Source organism: Teleopsis dalmanni, chromosome 1 (assembly GCF_002237135.1).
Source record: "Teleopsis dalmanni isolate 2A chromosome 1, ASM223713v2, whole genome shotgun sequence".
Taxonomy (NCBI): domain Eukaryota; kingdom Metazoa; phylum Arthropoda; class Insecta; order Diptera; family Diopsidae; genus Teleopsis; species Teleopsis dalmanni.
This window is the reverse complement of record NC_051846.1, coordinates 127,100,323-127,117,478: the sequence shown is the minus strand read 5'-3', so window position 1 is coordinate 127,117,478 and position 17,156 is coordinate 127,100,323. Positions and strand designations below refer to the sequence as shown.

The window sequence follows — 17,156 nt, the reverse complement described above, 5'->3', positions numbered from 1 at the left end:
CAAATGTTGGAATCGTTGGTAATTGTAATTGTAAATGTTGGTAATTTAACTGCCTGAATTGTGTTGGTAGTGAGAATTGGATGATTTTAGCTTGAGTTTCAAACAAATCTCCATGTCTTGGAGTTTTTGACTAATTTCATAATACAATTCCCAGGAGTATCCTTCAATGAATTCTTCTGATGTAGAATTCCATATTTTTTCATTGTTGTTATCGAATGCTTTGTGATAACCTTCTATCAAAGCAAGCTTGCAAGAATAAAAAACTTCATTTTGAGATTCTTGGCTTGCCATTTCAATTTCTTGACTGGATCTGTCAATGACATTTATGAGTGCTCGTTGATTACGTAACACTCGTGATAATTCTTCATTTTGTTGAAGCTGCATTGGATTTTGATTGTATTGCCTTGGCGGCTTTTCCTGAGCATTTTCTACCTCTTGCATTTCGATTAATGCCTTGTTAAAAATACCCAAGTATTTGTTTGTCAATTCAGTCATTTTTTCATAGTAGCCCGTGGTGAAATACTCGTCTTCTGTATCTTCAGCCATAGCTTTACAAGATAATAACGTGTTGTGGTTCTTCTCTAACCTTGACCATTGTTCAGTTAACCGTAGAATTCTATCCTGATAATAGCGATTCGTCTTCCTTGAGACTGGATCCTTCTTGAAGTTGCTGATTATCCTCTCGATCTCAGCTCCTATAGCTTGTTGTTGATCAATAAGTGTGTCGAAATGCTCCATGATAACACCGTTCCTATTTATTGTCCTTATAGGAAAATTACGTCGGAGTCACCAAAATATGTTGAGAATGCTTTTATTCTCAAGTTTCTATCAATTTGTATTTGTATACCGGAATTCCACCAAGCACATGTAACTTGTTGGACGGTATATTTGTATATTTTTTATATTCGTGAAGATACCACCGAGCACATAAACCCGTTGGTAATTTTATGAAAAGAAGATAAGTTCTATTCAAATTTGTATCATCGAATACACTTTATTAAAAGAATTGATTTATTTATATACATTTTTCTTATAATAATTACTTACTAAAACTTATTACGTACAATAATTTACTGACCCAATTTAAAACACTAATTATTATCAAGCAAAAAATATTACTTATAATGACACATAAAATATTCAGCAAAACAATAAATTATTAATAGCAAGCAAATTACATATAATATTTAGCAAAACAATGAGTAAATAACTTACTTAAAATGTGTTCTTGCCCTAGTTATAAAATAAACACTAATCAGCAAAAATATAACCTATTAATGTATTACGATTACGTTAAATGCATTTTAGCATGGGTCAGCAAAAGACAAAATAAATGTAATACTTAACACAATTAATATAATAATAAGTGGTTCTATATTTAAATGCGCAGTGTATATAAAAATACACTAATTGTTTCCAAGCGCATTGCATTGTTTACAAACAAATGCACAATTCCACACAAGGAATTTGACACCACACATATCGGCGGCACTTTGCCTTCGATAGAACCATATGCTTGCCAGGCATTGACCGCATATACAACAACATCAACAGTAAGCGTACTCGATATAAGTGGAATCGAAGACGCTTACTTAGCAATAAATTATTAAATATTAAAGTACTTACGCTGCGTCGTGTTGTACATAAATAAAAATACATATTAATATAAATAATACTAAAATACATATATAATTGTTAAAAATATTTAGTAAATAAGAAAGTACATACGCTGCATCGTTATGTACCTAGGTTAAGTCGAAAGTGAAAAACTAAATAAAAATCAGAACTAGAAGTGCACTCATAAGAAGCGCACTAGGTTCCGAACAGCAAAACTTTCTTTGATTTTTAAATAAAATAAAATTAATGTTAGCAAAAGGATCGCCAAACAATATCGGCGTTTAAACATCCTTTGCAGAACTAAACATTATTGCAAAACTAAACATCAGTAATTTGCAAACATTACATTAGCTCATGCCTTTTTCCAGACATATAAGAAACATATGAACTACATCAAAACAGATAGAGAAACACAGCTTTAGCTCAATACTTGACATAAACAAATCATATTACGAACTTTGACAATAACAATACTGTTTGAGATTTGGCACACCAACTAGGCGATATGGCAGCAAACATTTAGTAGTTTTTGACGATGGCATCCTAACATCTGGCAGCGATAATTTTGGCTTCGTTTTTTTACTTTTTCTTTCTCCTTCTTCTTTACTTGACTGGCATGGAGTGTGCACGTTTATTTGGCTTGGCGAGATATAAATTATTCTAGTCTAATTTTTTTCTAAATTGAATAAATAAATAAACATTTTGCGTGTGTGTAAAATAATCGTGTTTGTTTTTCATACATTTGTTGGTGCCGAAACCCGGGAGTTTCGGTTTTTATTTAAAATTAAATTGCGTTTTTGGCTTTTTTGGCGTTTTTATACGAAGAAAATATGGCTGCCCTAAATAGGCGTACGGCTGCGTGGTCATCATTAAAGCGGGTAGCTGCCAAAATAGTGGCGGATGACTACGTTGAGGATGGCTTTGGTATGCAGCAAGATCGTGCAACATTGCAGGCACACTTCGAAAAACTACAAACTGCACATGGTGAGTTGGTGGCTTTGGCAAGAGATGATACTGAATTATGGTCTCACATCAAGTTGTGGGACGAGGTGGAAGACTTATATAACGAGGCGTGCGTTGCATTGCGGCGTGAGTTGGCCCGTTGTGATGCACAAAATACGGATGCACCTTCCAATATGGCAGGCGGTGCTGTATCTTCCCAAGGCTTGGCAATTAAATTGGAACGATTGGCGGTACCCAAGTTTGATGGCACGATGCGCAATTGGCTGGCATTTAAGGACACATTCGAGACATTGGTACATTCGCAAGAGTTTCCAGAGGCATACAAGCTTGGCAAACTGCGAGAGGCAGTCCATGGTGATGCAGTGGCACTTGTCGGAGGCATGTACAGTGGCGGGTACGATGAGGTATGGGCTGCACTGAAGGCTCGGTACGACAATCCGAAACAGTTGGCTGAAATACACGTGGCTAGGCTAATTGGCTTCAACCCACCACAGGCTGAGTCAACATCTGCGTTGCTCTCGGTGGTTGATACAGTGCGAGAGTCCTTGCGAGCACTTGTAGTAATGAACCTACCTGTGGATCAATGGGATGCATTGGCGGTACCCATTATAGTGGCCAAGTTACCAACAATTACGCAACAGGCATGGGGCATGAGCCGCACAACTAATCAAATTCCTCCTTTGGCAGATTTGCTTGCATTTTTGGAGACACGAGCTCACAGTCTAGTTGGCACTGTTTGGCGAGAAATGGAGAGCAAACCAAAATCTGATGGCAAGACCGCTACACTACAATATCGTGACACATCTCAGGCTGATTATAAAAGGCCAGGCTCACGTCTAATGAGGACAAACCTAATAGCAACTACTTCAGGCCACTGCCAGTTTTGCAATGACGCATCGCACCAAATAGGCAAGTGCACCAGGCTATTGGCTTGCTCACCAGCGGAGCGCTTCACACTGCTTAAAGGCTCGAATCTTTGCTTCAATTGCTTGAAACCTGGACATTCTACTAAGGCATGTGGCTCAACTAATTGTCGCATATGCAATGGCAGGCATCACACTCTACTATGCCGAAGTTCACCAGCGCAAACTCCTCCTTTGCAAGAGTCCAAACAGCAGGCACAAACTACACCTCAGGCACCAGCGAAATCGAACCAGGCTGGCATCCCACCACGTGTGCATCAGTGACTACACCATCCAATGCAGACATTCGCTACTATAGGCAATCGGGTTATACTCTTGGCAACAGCACAAATACGCATCTTAAATGGCTTTGGCGATATCGACTCGTGTCGAGCTATATGCGATCCAGGCTCTCAGGTAAGTCTAATGAGTACGCGATATTTTAATCAACTGGCTCTGCGGAAGCAGAAAAGTGCATTGCAATTACAAGGCGTTGGCAGTGGCAATCGTTCATATACTAATGGCCGGGCAGTCTTGCGCATATTTTCGACTGTCAATGCTTTATTTGGCTTGGATGTTGAATTCTACATCATCAACAAAATTACCTCAGCAATCCCTGTGGCTCCAATCATGGAAAACTGTTAGCAGCATTTACGCAATTTGCCCTTGGCAGACCCGAAATTTGGCGAAACTGGTGTTATAGATGCATTGCTTGGCTCAGACGTATGGGGCCAATTGTTGGCAGATGGCATAGTTCGTGGCGAGCTTGATGATCCTGTGGCACAAAATACGCAATTAGGCTGGGTTGTATTCGGACCAGCCGAAGCAACCATGCATAATTACAAGGCGGAACAATCTATGGCATTGCGTGTGGAGGCGCCTGATGAGCGAGTTGATGACCTTCTACACAGGCTATTTGAATCCAAAGAAATTGGCATGGCTAAAGGCGATACACTAGCAGCAGTTGATCTTTGCGAGTGCATTTTCATGAGCACACATAAGCGTTTTGATGATGGCAGTTATTGTGTACAAATACCATTTACACCAGATGCTCCACCACTTGGCAATTCACATCAGATGGCACTCAGGCAATTTCACCAGTTGGAACGAAAATTGGCATCCAACTCAGAGCTGAGACAAAGATATGTGGCTTTTATGCGCGAATACGAACAACTTGGTCACATGCACCCTATTCAGCATAATTCAGGCGACCCATCTCAGGCATACTACATTCCACATCATGCAGTCATGGCAAAATTCCGAGTCGTATTCAATGCTTCCGCAAAAACATCGAATGGCATATCATTGAATGATACACAACTCGCTGGCCCCCCAATACAGGATTTATTACTTAACCTTTTGCTTCGCTTCAGGCAGCATCGAATAGCATTCACAGCTGATGTGGAGAAAATGTTCAGGCAAGTCAAGGTTGACGAGAGGCACAGGCAGTGGCAACAGATCCTCTGGCGGGAATCATCCGCTCAGCCCATTCGCACATATCAATTGGCTACCGTTACATATGGCACAACTAGTGGCACATATTTGGCTGTTCGCGCTATGCAGCAATGTGGCAGAGACAACTCTTATAAACTCTCAGATGAAGTACGAGCTAAAACTGCTTTGCACAGCATCCTGAATGATTTCTACGTAGATGACTACCTTAAGAGTACACCTTCTATTGGCATGGCGATTCAACTGGCGGCCGATGTCTCATCTGTTTTGGCAGACGGTCAATTCCATCTCAGGAAATGGAAATCGAATAGCGCTGAAGTCTTGGCACATCTTCTTGGCGATGCTGATCCATGTCAGCTTAATCCGCACTTGGCAGAAACTACTGTTCTAGGCTTACACTGGGATCCACTCACTGATGAACTTTTCTATCAGGTTAGCTCTTATGATGCACAACATCTTACGAAAAGGCAAGTGCTTAGCGATGCCGCAAAATTATATGATCCAATTGGCATGTTGGCACCAGTCATCATTACGGCTAAACTTTTCATACAGAAGCTCTGGCAGGCAAAATTGGCATTGGATGACCCATTACCACTTGAACTGTTCGGAACTGTCACATACCGAAGGCAGCTGTCCCAACTGGAGGCAGTGCGAATACCGCGTTGGATAGGCATGCAACCCGGATATCAAATACAACTTCACGGCTTCTGCGATGCTAGTGTCAAGGCAATGGCTGCAGCACTCTATTTGGCAACAAACCACAATGGCAGTATCACTAGTCACATTATCGCATCAAAAACTAAAGTGGCACCATTACATTCGGTAACAGTACCCCGATTGGAACTTTGTGCTGCGCAATTGTTGGCTACTCTTTTACACGAAACAAGGCAGGCTTTGCATTTGGAGCACGTACCATACACTCTATACTCAGACTCAAATATTGCTCTATGTTGGCTACGCAAAAACCCATCACAATTAAAGCAGTACGTTGCTAATCGCGTTGGCTGCATTCAATCGATGACAAATATCAGGCATTGACATCACATTCCTACCAAACTCAACCCAGCTGATTGCGCCAGTCGTGGCATATCCCCTTTGGCGTTGCAAAACTACGCATTATGGTGGCACGGTCCTAATTCAACTGATTATTCAATCAATGAGCTGCACCACTGTGCACCAGCAGAGCTGGCAATAATGGAAGGCGAGTTAAAACCAGTTAAGGTAAAGGCATTGCAGGTAATAGGTCAACCCGCATTACAGACACACTACACCGCTGGCGACGAATTGGTCGTCATAGATCTGTTGGACCGGTTCAGTCATCTTGGCAAGCTATTGCGCACTACTGCATACATATTGCGTTGCAAAAAGGCACATCATCGTTTTCGTTCGCATACACACATCAGTACAGGCGAAATGGACATTGCTTTAAATCACCACATCAAGGCAGAACAAGCGAAATATTTCGCAGCGGAAATCAAGCAGCTGAAAAAGGCCCAGCCCATATCTACATCCAGCAAGATCATTGCACTGAGTCCATTCATCAACTCCACAGCGGACAATATATTGCGAGTAGGCGGACGTCTACATAATGCGAGGGTGGCAGAGCCACAGCGTCATCCAATCATTCTTCCGAAGGATAGCACATTGGCCAGGCTTTTAATATGGCAGGTGCATCAGGACATAGCTCGGGTCACCCCATCTCCACCATTTGCAAGATCTGGCTTAGACTATTGCGATCCATTCAACATACGCATTGGCTCCAAGGCTGTAAGAACCGTACGGAAGGCTTACGTGGCAATCTTTGTGTGCATGGTAACCAAGGCAGTGCACATCGAATTGGCTGAAGATCTCACTTCTGAGGCTTTCATAAATGCATACACCCGTTTCGTAAACCGGCGTGGTCCATGTAATCATTTATACAGTGACAATGGCACTACATTCATTGGCGCAGATCGCTTAATGACCGCTGACTTACAGGCTTGCCATAATGAATATTCTCAACAGAAATTGGCAAATCGAGGCACAAAATGGCATTTTCTATCACCTGGCGCACCTTATCAAGGCGGTCTATGGGAAGCTGCCGTTAAGTCAGCGAAGAAGCACTTACTACGCATTGTTGGCACCCATTCCATTTACTATGATCAGCTACATACTCTACTTGTACATATCGAGGCTTGCTTGAATTCACGTCCACTTATACCTTTGCATGACACTTGTGACGACAAGATTGCTCTATCACCTGCAGATTTCCTAATTGGCAGATCTCTATTGGCAGTACCAGATGAACCTATTGGCAAGGTACCTAGCAACAAATTATCATACTGGCGACAATTAAGGCAAATGCAACAGCATTTTTGGCGACAATGGCATGATGAATATCTTTCAACTTTGCAACCACGTTCCAAATGGCATCAGAATGGCGACAACATCAACATAGGCGATGTAGTGGTTATCCGGCACGAGAATCTACCAGCAACACATTGGCGGCTTGGCAGGGTGATTAAACTTCACCCAGGCGAAGATGGTATGGTACGAGTAGTCACGATCAAGCATTCAGCAGGCGAATGCATGCGACCTATCCAAAAGATATGCAGGCTTGTGGAGCATCCTGAACGTACCCGTCCAGCCGGGGAGGATGTTTGAGATTTGGCACACCAACTAGGCGATATGGCAGCACACATTTAGTAGTTTTTGACGATGGCATCCTAACATCTGGCAGCGATAATTTTGGCTTCGGTTTTTTACTTTTTCTTTCTCCTTCTTCTTTACTTGACTGGCATGGAGTGTGCACGTTTATTTGGCTTGGCGAGATATAAATTATTCTAGTCTAATTTTTTTCTAAATTGAATAAATAAATAAACATTTTGCGTGTGTGTAAAATAATCGTGTTTGTTTTTCATACAAATACTTTATATATTACTGTAAATAATTCCAATTCAGTGATTGTAAGATTATTTCTTATATTATTCCGCTGTGATGAAGAAGTCAAAAAAAAAAAATCGAAACAGCAATTTTATATAGGAAAGAATAACATAAATAAATATAATAAAATTATGTTTCGCTAAACCATGGGTTTTGCAAATATATTTTCACACAACCTTACGTTCTACAAGTAATGTACCTCAAAAGCTTTTTCCTGCTTACACATAGTAGAAAAAGTCTACAATCACCCACAAAATTTTTTTTGTATATCGCATAATTTTTTTAATTTTTACTCAAATTAATTTTTGTTTTCTGATTTCTTTTAACCAAAAAAACAGGAATGCAGTTCAAACATAAAAAATTAACAGTTATTCTTTAAAAAAAAATTAAACACAATTATATATAAAAGCAACAATTATCAGTTGATTTCTTAAAAAGTCTAATAATTAATTATTTAAAAATATTTAATTTAAATAAACAATAAATTTTTACAATGGAACATAAAAAACATGAATTTAGTATTAGTGAACGACAAATAACTGTTCAATTTTGGAAAGATGACGTAAGCCAACCAAAAATTGCTGAAGATATTGGTCGTCAATATTCATCTGTGCAGAGAGTTATAAAGAACTTCCAGGAAACGAGTAATTACCTTTCTAAACCTCGCACTGGTGCCCCTTCAACTCTGTCAGATAGAGAAAGACGTTGTATAATCATCCACATGAAAGTAAATCCAAAAGTAACTGCATCCACACTAGATGAACATATTGCCAAAATACTTGAAAATAAAATATGTCCTGAGGCTGTGCGGAAAATTTTGAAGAAATGTATGTATTATACCCTCTCCTACGTCGTAGGCACCTTAACGTGGTGTAGGGACTTAGCTACAGGCAAGCTTGCTGACTACGGAATTCCTGTCCGCTGACCACTCAGTGGACGGACTAAGGAGAACATCCCACAACCTTGTACTGGATGATCATCCGAGTTAACCGTCTCTTTCGGTGATGCCAGAAAACTGAAAGGTCTGAGTGGTCCAGGTACAAAATGGTATCTGCAGTATCTCGAATAGGGCTTAACGCCCGAAGAAAAAAAGGCAAAAGCCTTAAAAACCATACACCGACCAAAGAACATCTCAGTGCCAAAGAAAAGATTCACACCTGAGATAAGTCCAACAGAAGGTAATACTGCCAAAAGAAGCAGGACCCAAACTTGTGCCTAGTACAGCAAAAACTGCTCTTTTATGCTCAAGAGGACTGTAGGTTCCGAAGTCAGCTACGCAAACATTACCAGGGGTATAAGATTGGCAATTCTTCTTCCTCTATACCCGGAATCTATTTCCATCTGGGAAGAGCAAGAAAGAGTGGAAAACCTCTTAATGGACGAAATGTTCAAAGTCTGTAAGGACAAACTTTCAACAACGTCCTATACTGGTAGACTTTGTGAGCAAAGAAACGGCTGACTGTGTCTGTAAAGTAATACCACAGCTCAAAAACTGGGAAGGGCTCAGCTGACCACGTGCACTAAGGAAAACATACAAAGTGTTCACTGTATGACAGCTCTGCTTAATTTGTTAGTAATACATAATGAAGGACTTTACACATTTGTGGAGAATATTCAAGAGCAAGGATATGAAGAATGGGACGCTGCTAACGATTGAGATTGACGACCGACCGTTAGAAGCTATAAGAGCGGCAAGCTGAAGAATCGTCTACAGGTTCAGCTGTATCCCTGTACACAAGAACAGGACGGCTATAGACATCATAGCAACTGAAGAAAATGAATTATCGCCAATTCCGGGGGTAGAAATACCGGAGGAGGTGGTAAGAAGTATTGAAGCAGAGGCCACAAGGAGCCAACATGTTGAGGAAATCAGTATCCTACCTCATGCAAATGAGGACATTGATGACCTCGACATAACGATGCTAAACTTGGCGGAAGCGGAAGACTAGGACCGAGTCTATCTATCAAACGTCGATAATGTCCCACTGACAGAGAAGAAAACCAAGGTCTGAACAACATGTATGATCAATATAAAAATAGCTCAAATAAATTTACCTCATGCAAAAGCTACTTCAGCAGTTATTGCAAAAGCAGCACTCAAGAACAATCTGAGTGTAATACTGGTCCAAGAGCCAAGATTACACAGGGATAATATAAGATGTCAAATGTGATAACCCCAGAACTTGTATGGTATTGAATAAAAATATTAACTTTCTATGTCTTTCAGGATTCACATTAACATCAACGGGAATCTCATAAGCATCGTCTTAGCAACCGGGTATCTACTGAGATACTACCTGAGGGCATATGCAGACTGTGACGCTAACGCACACAACGAGGTTTGCGGCAGCACAGACACTAACAAACGGGGTGAGTACCTTCTAGAATTTATAATTAAAAATAAATTAGAAATTATAAATATCAGGAATACACCAACCTTTGTAACTAGGAAACGTGAAGAGGGTCTATATATAACACCAGACTATTGAATTATAAGATTTGACATTGAAGGAGCAGCCTATATCAATAGAAACCATAGGTACACAGACTGGGAAAAATACCAGAATAACCTTGGAGTTAACCTAAGTCTGTTAGATATAGGGAGAAATATCCAGAATTCAACCCAACTAGAATCCACAGTTGAAAACAGTTGCCATTATTGATACATACGAAAGTAGCTGCCCGATAAGCTCAATAAAATCAACCAAGGACATACCTCGGTGGAACAATAAACTCACGACGTTGAGAACAACGGCTCGAAGCCTGTTCATTCGATCCAAGCGCACTGGGTGCTGGACCGAATATAGAAGCACTCTCATTCCCTATAATAAGGACATTAGGAGAGCAAAAAGAGAAAGCTTCAGAATGTTCTGTAGTAGCATAGAACACACTACGGAGGCAGCAAGGCTCTGCAAAGTATTGGCCATAGAGAAAACACTCTCCTCAACCAATCTGAAAAAAGATGACAATACACGAAGGGAAGGATCCAATTACTTTTCAAAACTCACTTCCTAGGATCCTTTAGCAAGGAGGGACAAGAAACTGAGAACACCAATCAGAAAGCTTGCCAAACAGCAGATAAAGGAACCTGAGCTATAGCCAAGGAAATATGTACGACAGCTAGGCTCTAATGGGCGGTGAAAAACTTTAAGGCATTTAAATCACCTGATATGACATACTTCCGGCACTTATTCAACAGGGAATAAAATATCTGCTAACCCTGCTGACGAAGATAACTAGGGCTAACATTGCGTTTGAGTATATACCAAACGATTGGAAAAGGGCAAAGATAGTTTTCATACCAAAAACAGGTAAGAAGGATCCACTGGTGAATGAACTACTTCACGAACTAGGAAACAACGGACTAGCAACGCAAGGCTAAGCAGATAACATGTTCATAACAAGCAGAGGAAAATTTGAACATATTTAATACTATAGAATCTAATATGGATTAAAAATCACAAGAAACTGGTTCAACAAGGTAGGACTGAGTATAAACTTAGCTAAAACTACAGTTGTTACCTTTACAACAAAATACAAACTCAAACGTCTGGGACCACCTCAGACTTGATGGAATTGAGGTAGAAATAAAGAAAACGGTTAAGTTCTTGGCATACATTTAGATCAAAAACTCAACTGGAAACACCACATTGAGGAGGTCACGAAGGAAGCCACTAGAGCTCTTATGACCTACAGATCCATAGCAGGCAAAGTTGGGACTGTACACCAAAAATACTGCGATGGGTCTACTCGGCGATCATCAGACCTATCATCTTATACTTTGGAAAAGGGAACCAGACAACAGAGTAACACTTACACACTAAACTTACATACATTATACTCACATCCTTACTGATGAGATCCCAAATGGAAAGGGCAATACTACGAATGAAGAAAGGAAATATAACGGATAGCTAGCTCAATAGAAGGAAGTTCGAACATCTTGCGAAGCAGCGTCCGGAACTTTTAATCCCATGGGACCTATCAGTCGAATAGCACAAACGCATGGTTCATTGACGGCTACTCCGTAAGTAAGATGCCGGAGCGGGCATAGTCGGACCAGGCAAGAAGCACTGGAATGCGCTGGGGAAAAATACTAGCATCTTCCAAGCGGAAATTTACACAGTTTTAAAATACGTACCCATCAATATTGGACAGAATTACCAGGGTAAAAATATTGCAATACTAACAGACAGCCAAGCTAGACTGTTAGACTGCTTTGATAATCTAAATCTGCTTGGTGAAACAAATCAGGTGACGATTCTCTGGGTACCGGGACATACTGGCGTACGCGGAAACGAATACGCAGACAAACTTGTCAGAAAAGGAGGAGCCACACCGATGATGGGGCCGGAACCTTTTTGTGAATTAGGAAATAGTACGCTTCTTTCTATCATAAAATTAAGCAGAACCACAATAAAAAGGGTTACTGGGATAATATACTAGGTTTAAAACAATCCAAATCATTTATTGGTACCTGTAACAATAAGAGATACCAGGATTGTATGAACTTATCAAAAGAAAAATTTAGAATCATCACAAGAATCATAACAGGGCACTGTAGACTAAACCACCACCTTATAAAACTGGGTATATTTACGGATGCAAACTATAGATTTTGTTAGACTGCCCTGCGCTAATACACATACGAAATAGACTCCTAGGAATGCATATTCTTACGGAAGAGGCAGTAAAACTCTGTAAAGAAATGTTTGGTTTTTGTTAATACTTATTATCTGTGTCAATTGTAAATTACTTTGAAAAAAAGAAATGGCGACAAGGTAAAGACTGTAAAATATGTAGAACGAATGATTTTGCGTAAATCACGAAATTCTTACGGAATTACATGAGTGAATTATTGCTAAATTACTTTCAATTTTTAATTAATTTTTAAAATTTTCTGGGTTATTGGGGAATATCTAATGTAAAGGTTACATTAGAGAAAGTCTTAAGCGTAGATGAAAGCAGCTCTATAGAGCGCCTGTTTTCTTAATTAGGTCGGAAAGAAAAGTGTGGAGCAGTTAAGAAGACAGTGAACAAGGTAAAGTTAAGAAAAGATGCACTTGAAGAAAATCCTTAATATGATCAAAGATTTTTTTCTTTTGTTTTTGCTTCCCTTTATTTATACAACAGCCAAGATTTAGCATTTAGTATACATTTTTATATAATGGTAATTCAAATAATAATTCAATAATGGATAAAAATAAAGAAAACTTTTTTAAATTAAATAGTATAATTTAATTAAATTAATAGATAGATGATAGAATAAATGAGTCAATTAAATAGAACAGGAATTTACTATGAATATATTAGATAAATAGCTATGGGTTATTATAATATGGATATAAGCGTTCCAATCGTCTATTATGTGTGGTTTCGTCATTAGGTAGCTGCCTCATTGTTGGGCTAGGATGGAAAAGTAATCTGTCTGTATGCTTTTTACTATTTTTTTGGATAACGTCTGCAACGAAAGGTATCTTTAAATCGCGATGAATGTCATAGTTTGAGATGTACCAGTCAGCGTTGATGATAGTCCTAAGTATTTTTGATTGTAGTCTTTCCAGTATTTGAATGTTGGATTTGCATGCTGTGCCCCATATTTCGGCTCCATATTTCCATATTGGAACACTTACTGTTTTATATAATAGTAGTTCACTTTCCACTGTTAGTTTTGATTTCGAGCAGAGTAGCCAGTACAATTGTCCAAAGCGACAATTGCTTTAATATGGTCTTTCCAAGTTAATCTGCTATCTAATGTAATACCAAGGTAATTTGCCTTTCTGTGTGTGAAGACTTCGTCGTTGTTCATTTTTACACGTTTTAGGTCATATTTTTTATTCGTGTAGATAACATGAACTGAATTGCTTGTATTTATTTGAACTTCCCATTTGTCGAACCATTCAAGCGTTACGTTTAAGTAATTCTACAAGTTGTCTGCGGATTTGTTAAAATTTATATTAGCTGCAATTAGGGCTGTATCGTCTGCAAAAGTTGCTATTAAACTATGAGGATCAGAAGTTATCGGGACATCAGCCGTGTATAGCACTTAGAGTAGTGGACCTAGTACGCTTCCTTCCTATTTAATAATAAAATAAATTTTATGTAATAAAATAAAACAAAAAAACATGTTTTTAATTTTCTGCATAGAATACCAAAAAAAAAAAACAAAACCGTACAAACGAAGCAAATGCTTTCATCCCTCAAATAATTTGTGTGATGCACGTTTGTTTGCATTTTGCGCTGTCACTTCACCTTTTGCTTACGAAGTCTTCGAAGTTTTTCACTACACTTAAACTTCGAAGACTTCGAGAACAAAAATTCACAAAAACTTCGAAGTTTTTTCCAACTTCGAAGACTTCGTTGAAATGCGAATATTCGAATATTCGAAGAACTTCGAATTTTTAAAAACTTCGAATAATGTGAACAGCACTAGTGCATACCACTTCTTTTGGCTTGTACGTGTAATACTCTACGCTTTTATCTTTAAGAAATTTTACTATGCTAGTGTAATCTGTTGATTCGTATTGCTGAATTTTTATTTCAGTATTTGCTTATTTCATTGCGTATTGAAGCCATTGTTTTTGTTTGTAGTTGTGTGTTCAGATATGTTTGCAGTTATGAAGTTAGTATCAGACTTTTCCGAATTCTAAATGATTTTTGATGATGTTTCGTTGTTTTAGATTTATATGGTACTCCTCCTGCATTTGTTGTTTCTCTATTTGCTGGTTCTGCTGTGGTTGTTTGTGTTGGGTTTGCTGCGGTTTTTCTTGCAGTTGTAGCTGTTGATTTGATTGTTGTAATGTTGTTTGATTTTTATTATTGGATGCTTTTGAGCATAGGAGAGTTTGTTGATGTGTTTTGTGCCGTTGTTGTTGTTCTTTTTGTTCTTGTTGTGATTGTTGCTCGTGATTTGATTCGCCTCCACCTTTTCGTGGAGTTCGACTGACCGGCAATACGTTAAATTAAGCGATTACCGAAATAGGACATGAAATTAGAGTTTCTATTTGAAAATAAAATTTACTATTAACAACAGTTTGAGGATGATTGGACTCGTGTTAAAACACTTTTAATATAATGGTTTGTATACACACTAATTGTACGATTTGAGTCTAATAATTTATGAATACGCGCACGGGCGATTTTGAATAACTACAGAATAAAAAAAGACAACGAAATTTAAAGTGTGACTACTTCGTTTGGCGATCCAAGAAGTACTGCTTTATTTTAATTACAAATGCACGAAGGCTCGTGCATGGCAGGGTTGCCTTGTGATACATAATTTACATAAAATTAAAATACATATTTGGTTTATGGTGTATTCTCAACATTCCGGTGACCTTGAAAGGATCGCCTTTCATGAGTCAAGGAGCAAACGCCAACTTTTGTATGGATCGACGTAGAACTCCACACGGAGTTTTAATATCCACGGCTCTGATACGTCTGTCCGATCCAACGTGAGTTGCTACTACTCGACCGGTCACACACTTATGTGGTGGCAAGTTATCCTCGTGAACGATGACTAAGTCATCCAGTTTAATATTACATTTGATGCTTGTCCAGCGATGACGTTGAATAAGTTCGCCTAGATATTCATTGGACCATTTGCACCAAAATTGCTGTTTGACAGCTGCGATACGTTTCCAACGCTCTAAATGAGTGAGATCAAGATTGTCAACGATTGGCTCCGGCAATGAGTTAATTGGTGCTCCAATCAAGAAATGACCTGGTGTCAGCGCTTCTAGGTCGTTTGGATCGTTAGAGAGAGGCGAAATAGGAGGTGAGTTCATAACAGCTTCGATTTCAATTAATGCTGTCATCAATTCTTCAATAGTCATCTTGGCATTTGCCAGTGAACGAAATAAATGTCCTTTGGCGCTTTTAACTGCTGCCTCCCAAAGACCACCAAAATGCAGAGACCTAGGTAGAATAAAATTAAATTTTATGAAGTGATTCGCACAAAATTTTTCTGTGGTATTTTTAAATACTGCGCTTGTGATCAATTGTTTGAACTCGTTTAACCTGGAGTTCGCTCCAACAAAGTTTGTCGCATTGTCGCAGAAAATATTTGATGGAATACCACGGCGATCAATTAATCGTTTTAGAGCTACGATGAATGCGTCAGCGGACAAATCAGATACTGTTTCGATATGCACCGCTTTGGTCACAAAACATATGAAAATAGCTATGAATGTTTTATAAGGACGTTTGCCGCGAATTCTAAAGTGCGTATTGATTGGTCCACAGAAATCCACCCCACACCGTTCGAATGGTCTAGCTGGGGTTATTCGCTCTCTTGGAAGATTTCCCATTACTTGAGATAGAAGTTTGGAGCGATATCGAATGCAACTTATGCATGTTTTGACGATTTTACGTGCAATGTGACGTGCGCCGATAATCCAGAAATTTTGCCGCATAATGCCTTCGGACCTGCGTGAAAATTTTGCATATGAAGATGACGAACTAGAGTATTGATGTATTGGCAATCCTTTGGCAATAGAAAGGGATGCTTGCGGTCTTCCGGTATATCTGCATGTTTTAAGCGTCCACCAACGCGGATTAACGGAAACGACCCGACAGTTTGTATTTCCAAGTTTTAAGTTAGCAATTCCAATTGAGGTATAGTCCTCTTTTTTTGTTGGAGCTACTCGGTTTTTAGCTGTCAACAGATTAACGAAAATATTTTCTTATTGATCGACTACGCGAACGTATATGCAGCAACCATATGCTCTAATAGACGCATCGCAAAACCCATGTAATTCAATGTTGTTTGAATTTGGACGTAGCACGTATCTGGGTACGCGTACCTTGTATAAATTATTGAGGTCATTAAGTAAATGCGTAATCGATTCCTTTGTTGCTTTGGGTAGTTCTGCATCCCAATCGATTTTTTGTATCCACAGATCCTGCAACAAGACTCTTGGTTGTAAAACTATTGGACAAACTAATCCGATTGAATCGAAAATTGAGACTAATTGCACGCTTTGTAATAGTTATATATTGTTTCCTTGGTTGGAATGAAAATAAAATCAAATCTTGACCAGGATTCCATGTGATGCCTAAGGCGCTAGTAGTTGTGTGATCGCTTAATTTGAGATCTTTATTTTCAAATTCTGCTGTGTTAAATGCAGAGTGATTACATTTGAATTCTGCTAGTTCAAATCCACCCTTCTTAAGAACTGCCGTCGTTTCATAAAGAATTTGTTTGAGATCGACTTCGTTATCGGCTCCATAGAGAATATCATCAACATAGAACTGAGTTTTAATAGCTTTAGCTCCTTTGGAATAAGTCTGTTGATCTAT

The 17,156-nt window shown here is 39.1% G+C and overlaps 3 protein-coding genes across 3 annotated transcripts; all 3 read left to right on the top strand.

Annotated features, from left to right (window-relative positions):
• Positions 1-2,447: 2,447 nt before the first annotated feature.
• Positions 2,448-3,767, top strand: LOC119666014. Its single transcript, XM_038075275.1, has one exon. It carries the CDS (start codon positions 2,448-2,450, stop codon positions 3,765-3,767), a length of 1,320 nt encoding a protein of 439 aa, XP_037931203.1.
• Positions 3,768-3,779: 12 nt separating this feature from the next.
• Positions 3,780-5,972, top strand: LOC119666012. Its single transcript, XM_038075273.1, has 2 exons — positions 3,780-3,899; positions 4,128-5,972. The coding sequence occupies exons 1-2, from the start codon at positions 3,780-3,782 to the stop codon at positions 5,970-5,972; spliced, it is 1,965 nt and encodes a 654-aa protein (XP_037931201.1).
• Positions 5,973-6,128: 156 nt separating this feature from the next.
• Positions 6,129-7,577, top strand: LOC119666011. The gene has a single exon (XM_038075272.1). The coding sequence runs from the start codon at positions 6,129-6,131 to the stop codon at positions 7,575-7,577; it is 1,449 nt and encodes a 482-aa protein (XP_037931200.1).
• Positions 7,578-17,156: the final 9,579 nt, after the last annotated feature.

Bases quoted from the DNA above. Each gene is read 5' to 3' on its own strand.
- LOC119666012 (XM_038075273.1), top strand. From the start codon at position 3,780: ATGCAGACATTCGCTACTATAGGCAATCGGGTTATACTCTTGGCAACA. The intron at 3,900-4,127 runs GTAAGTCTAATG...GAAAACTGTTAG, and splicing joins TATGCGATCCAGGCTCTCAG to CAGCATTTACGCAATTTGCC.
- LOC119666011 (XM_038075272.1), top strand. From the start codon at position 6,129: ATGGAAGGCGAGTTAAAACCAGTTAAGGTAAAGGCATTGCAGGTAATA.
- LOC119666014 (XM_038075275.1), top strand. From the start codon at position 2,448: ATGGCTGCCCTAAATAGGCGTACGGCTGCGTGGTCATCATTAAAGCGG.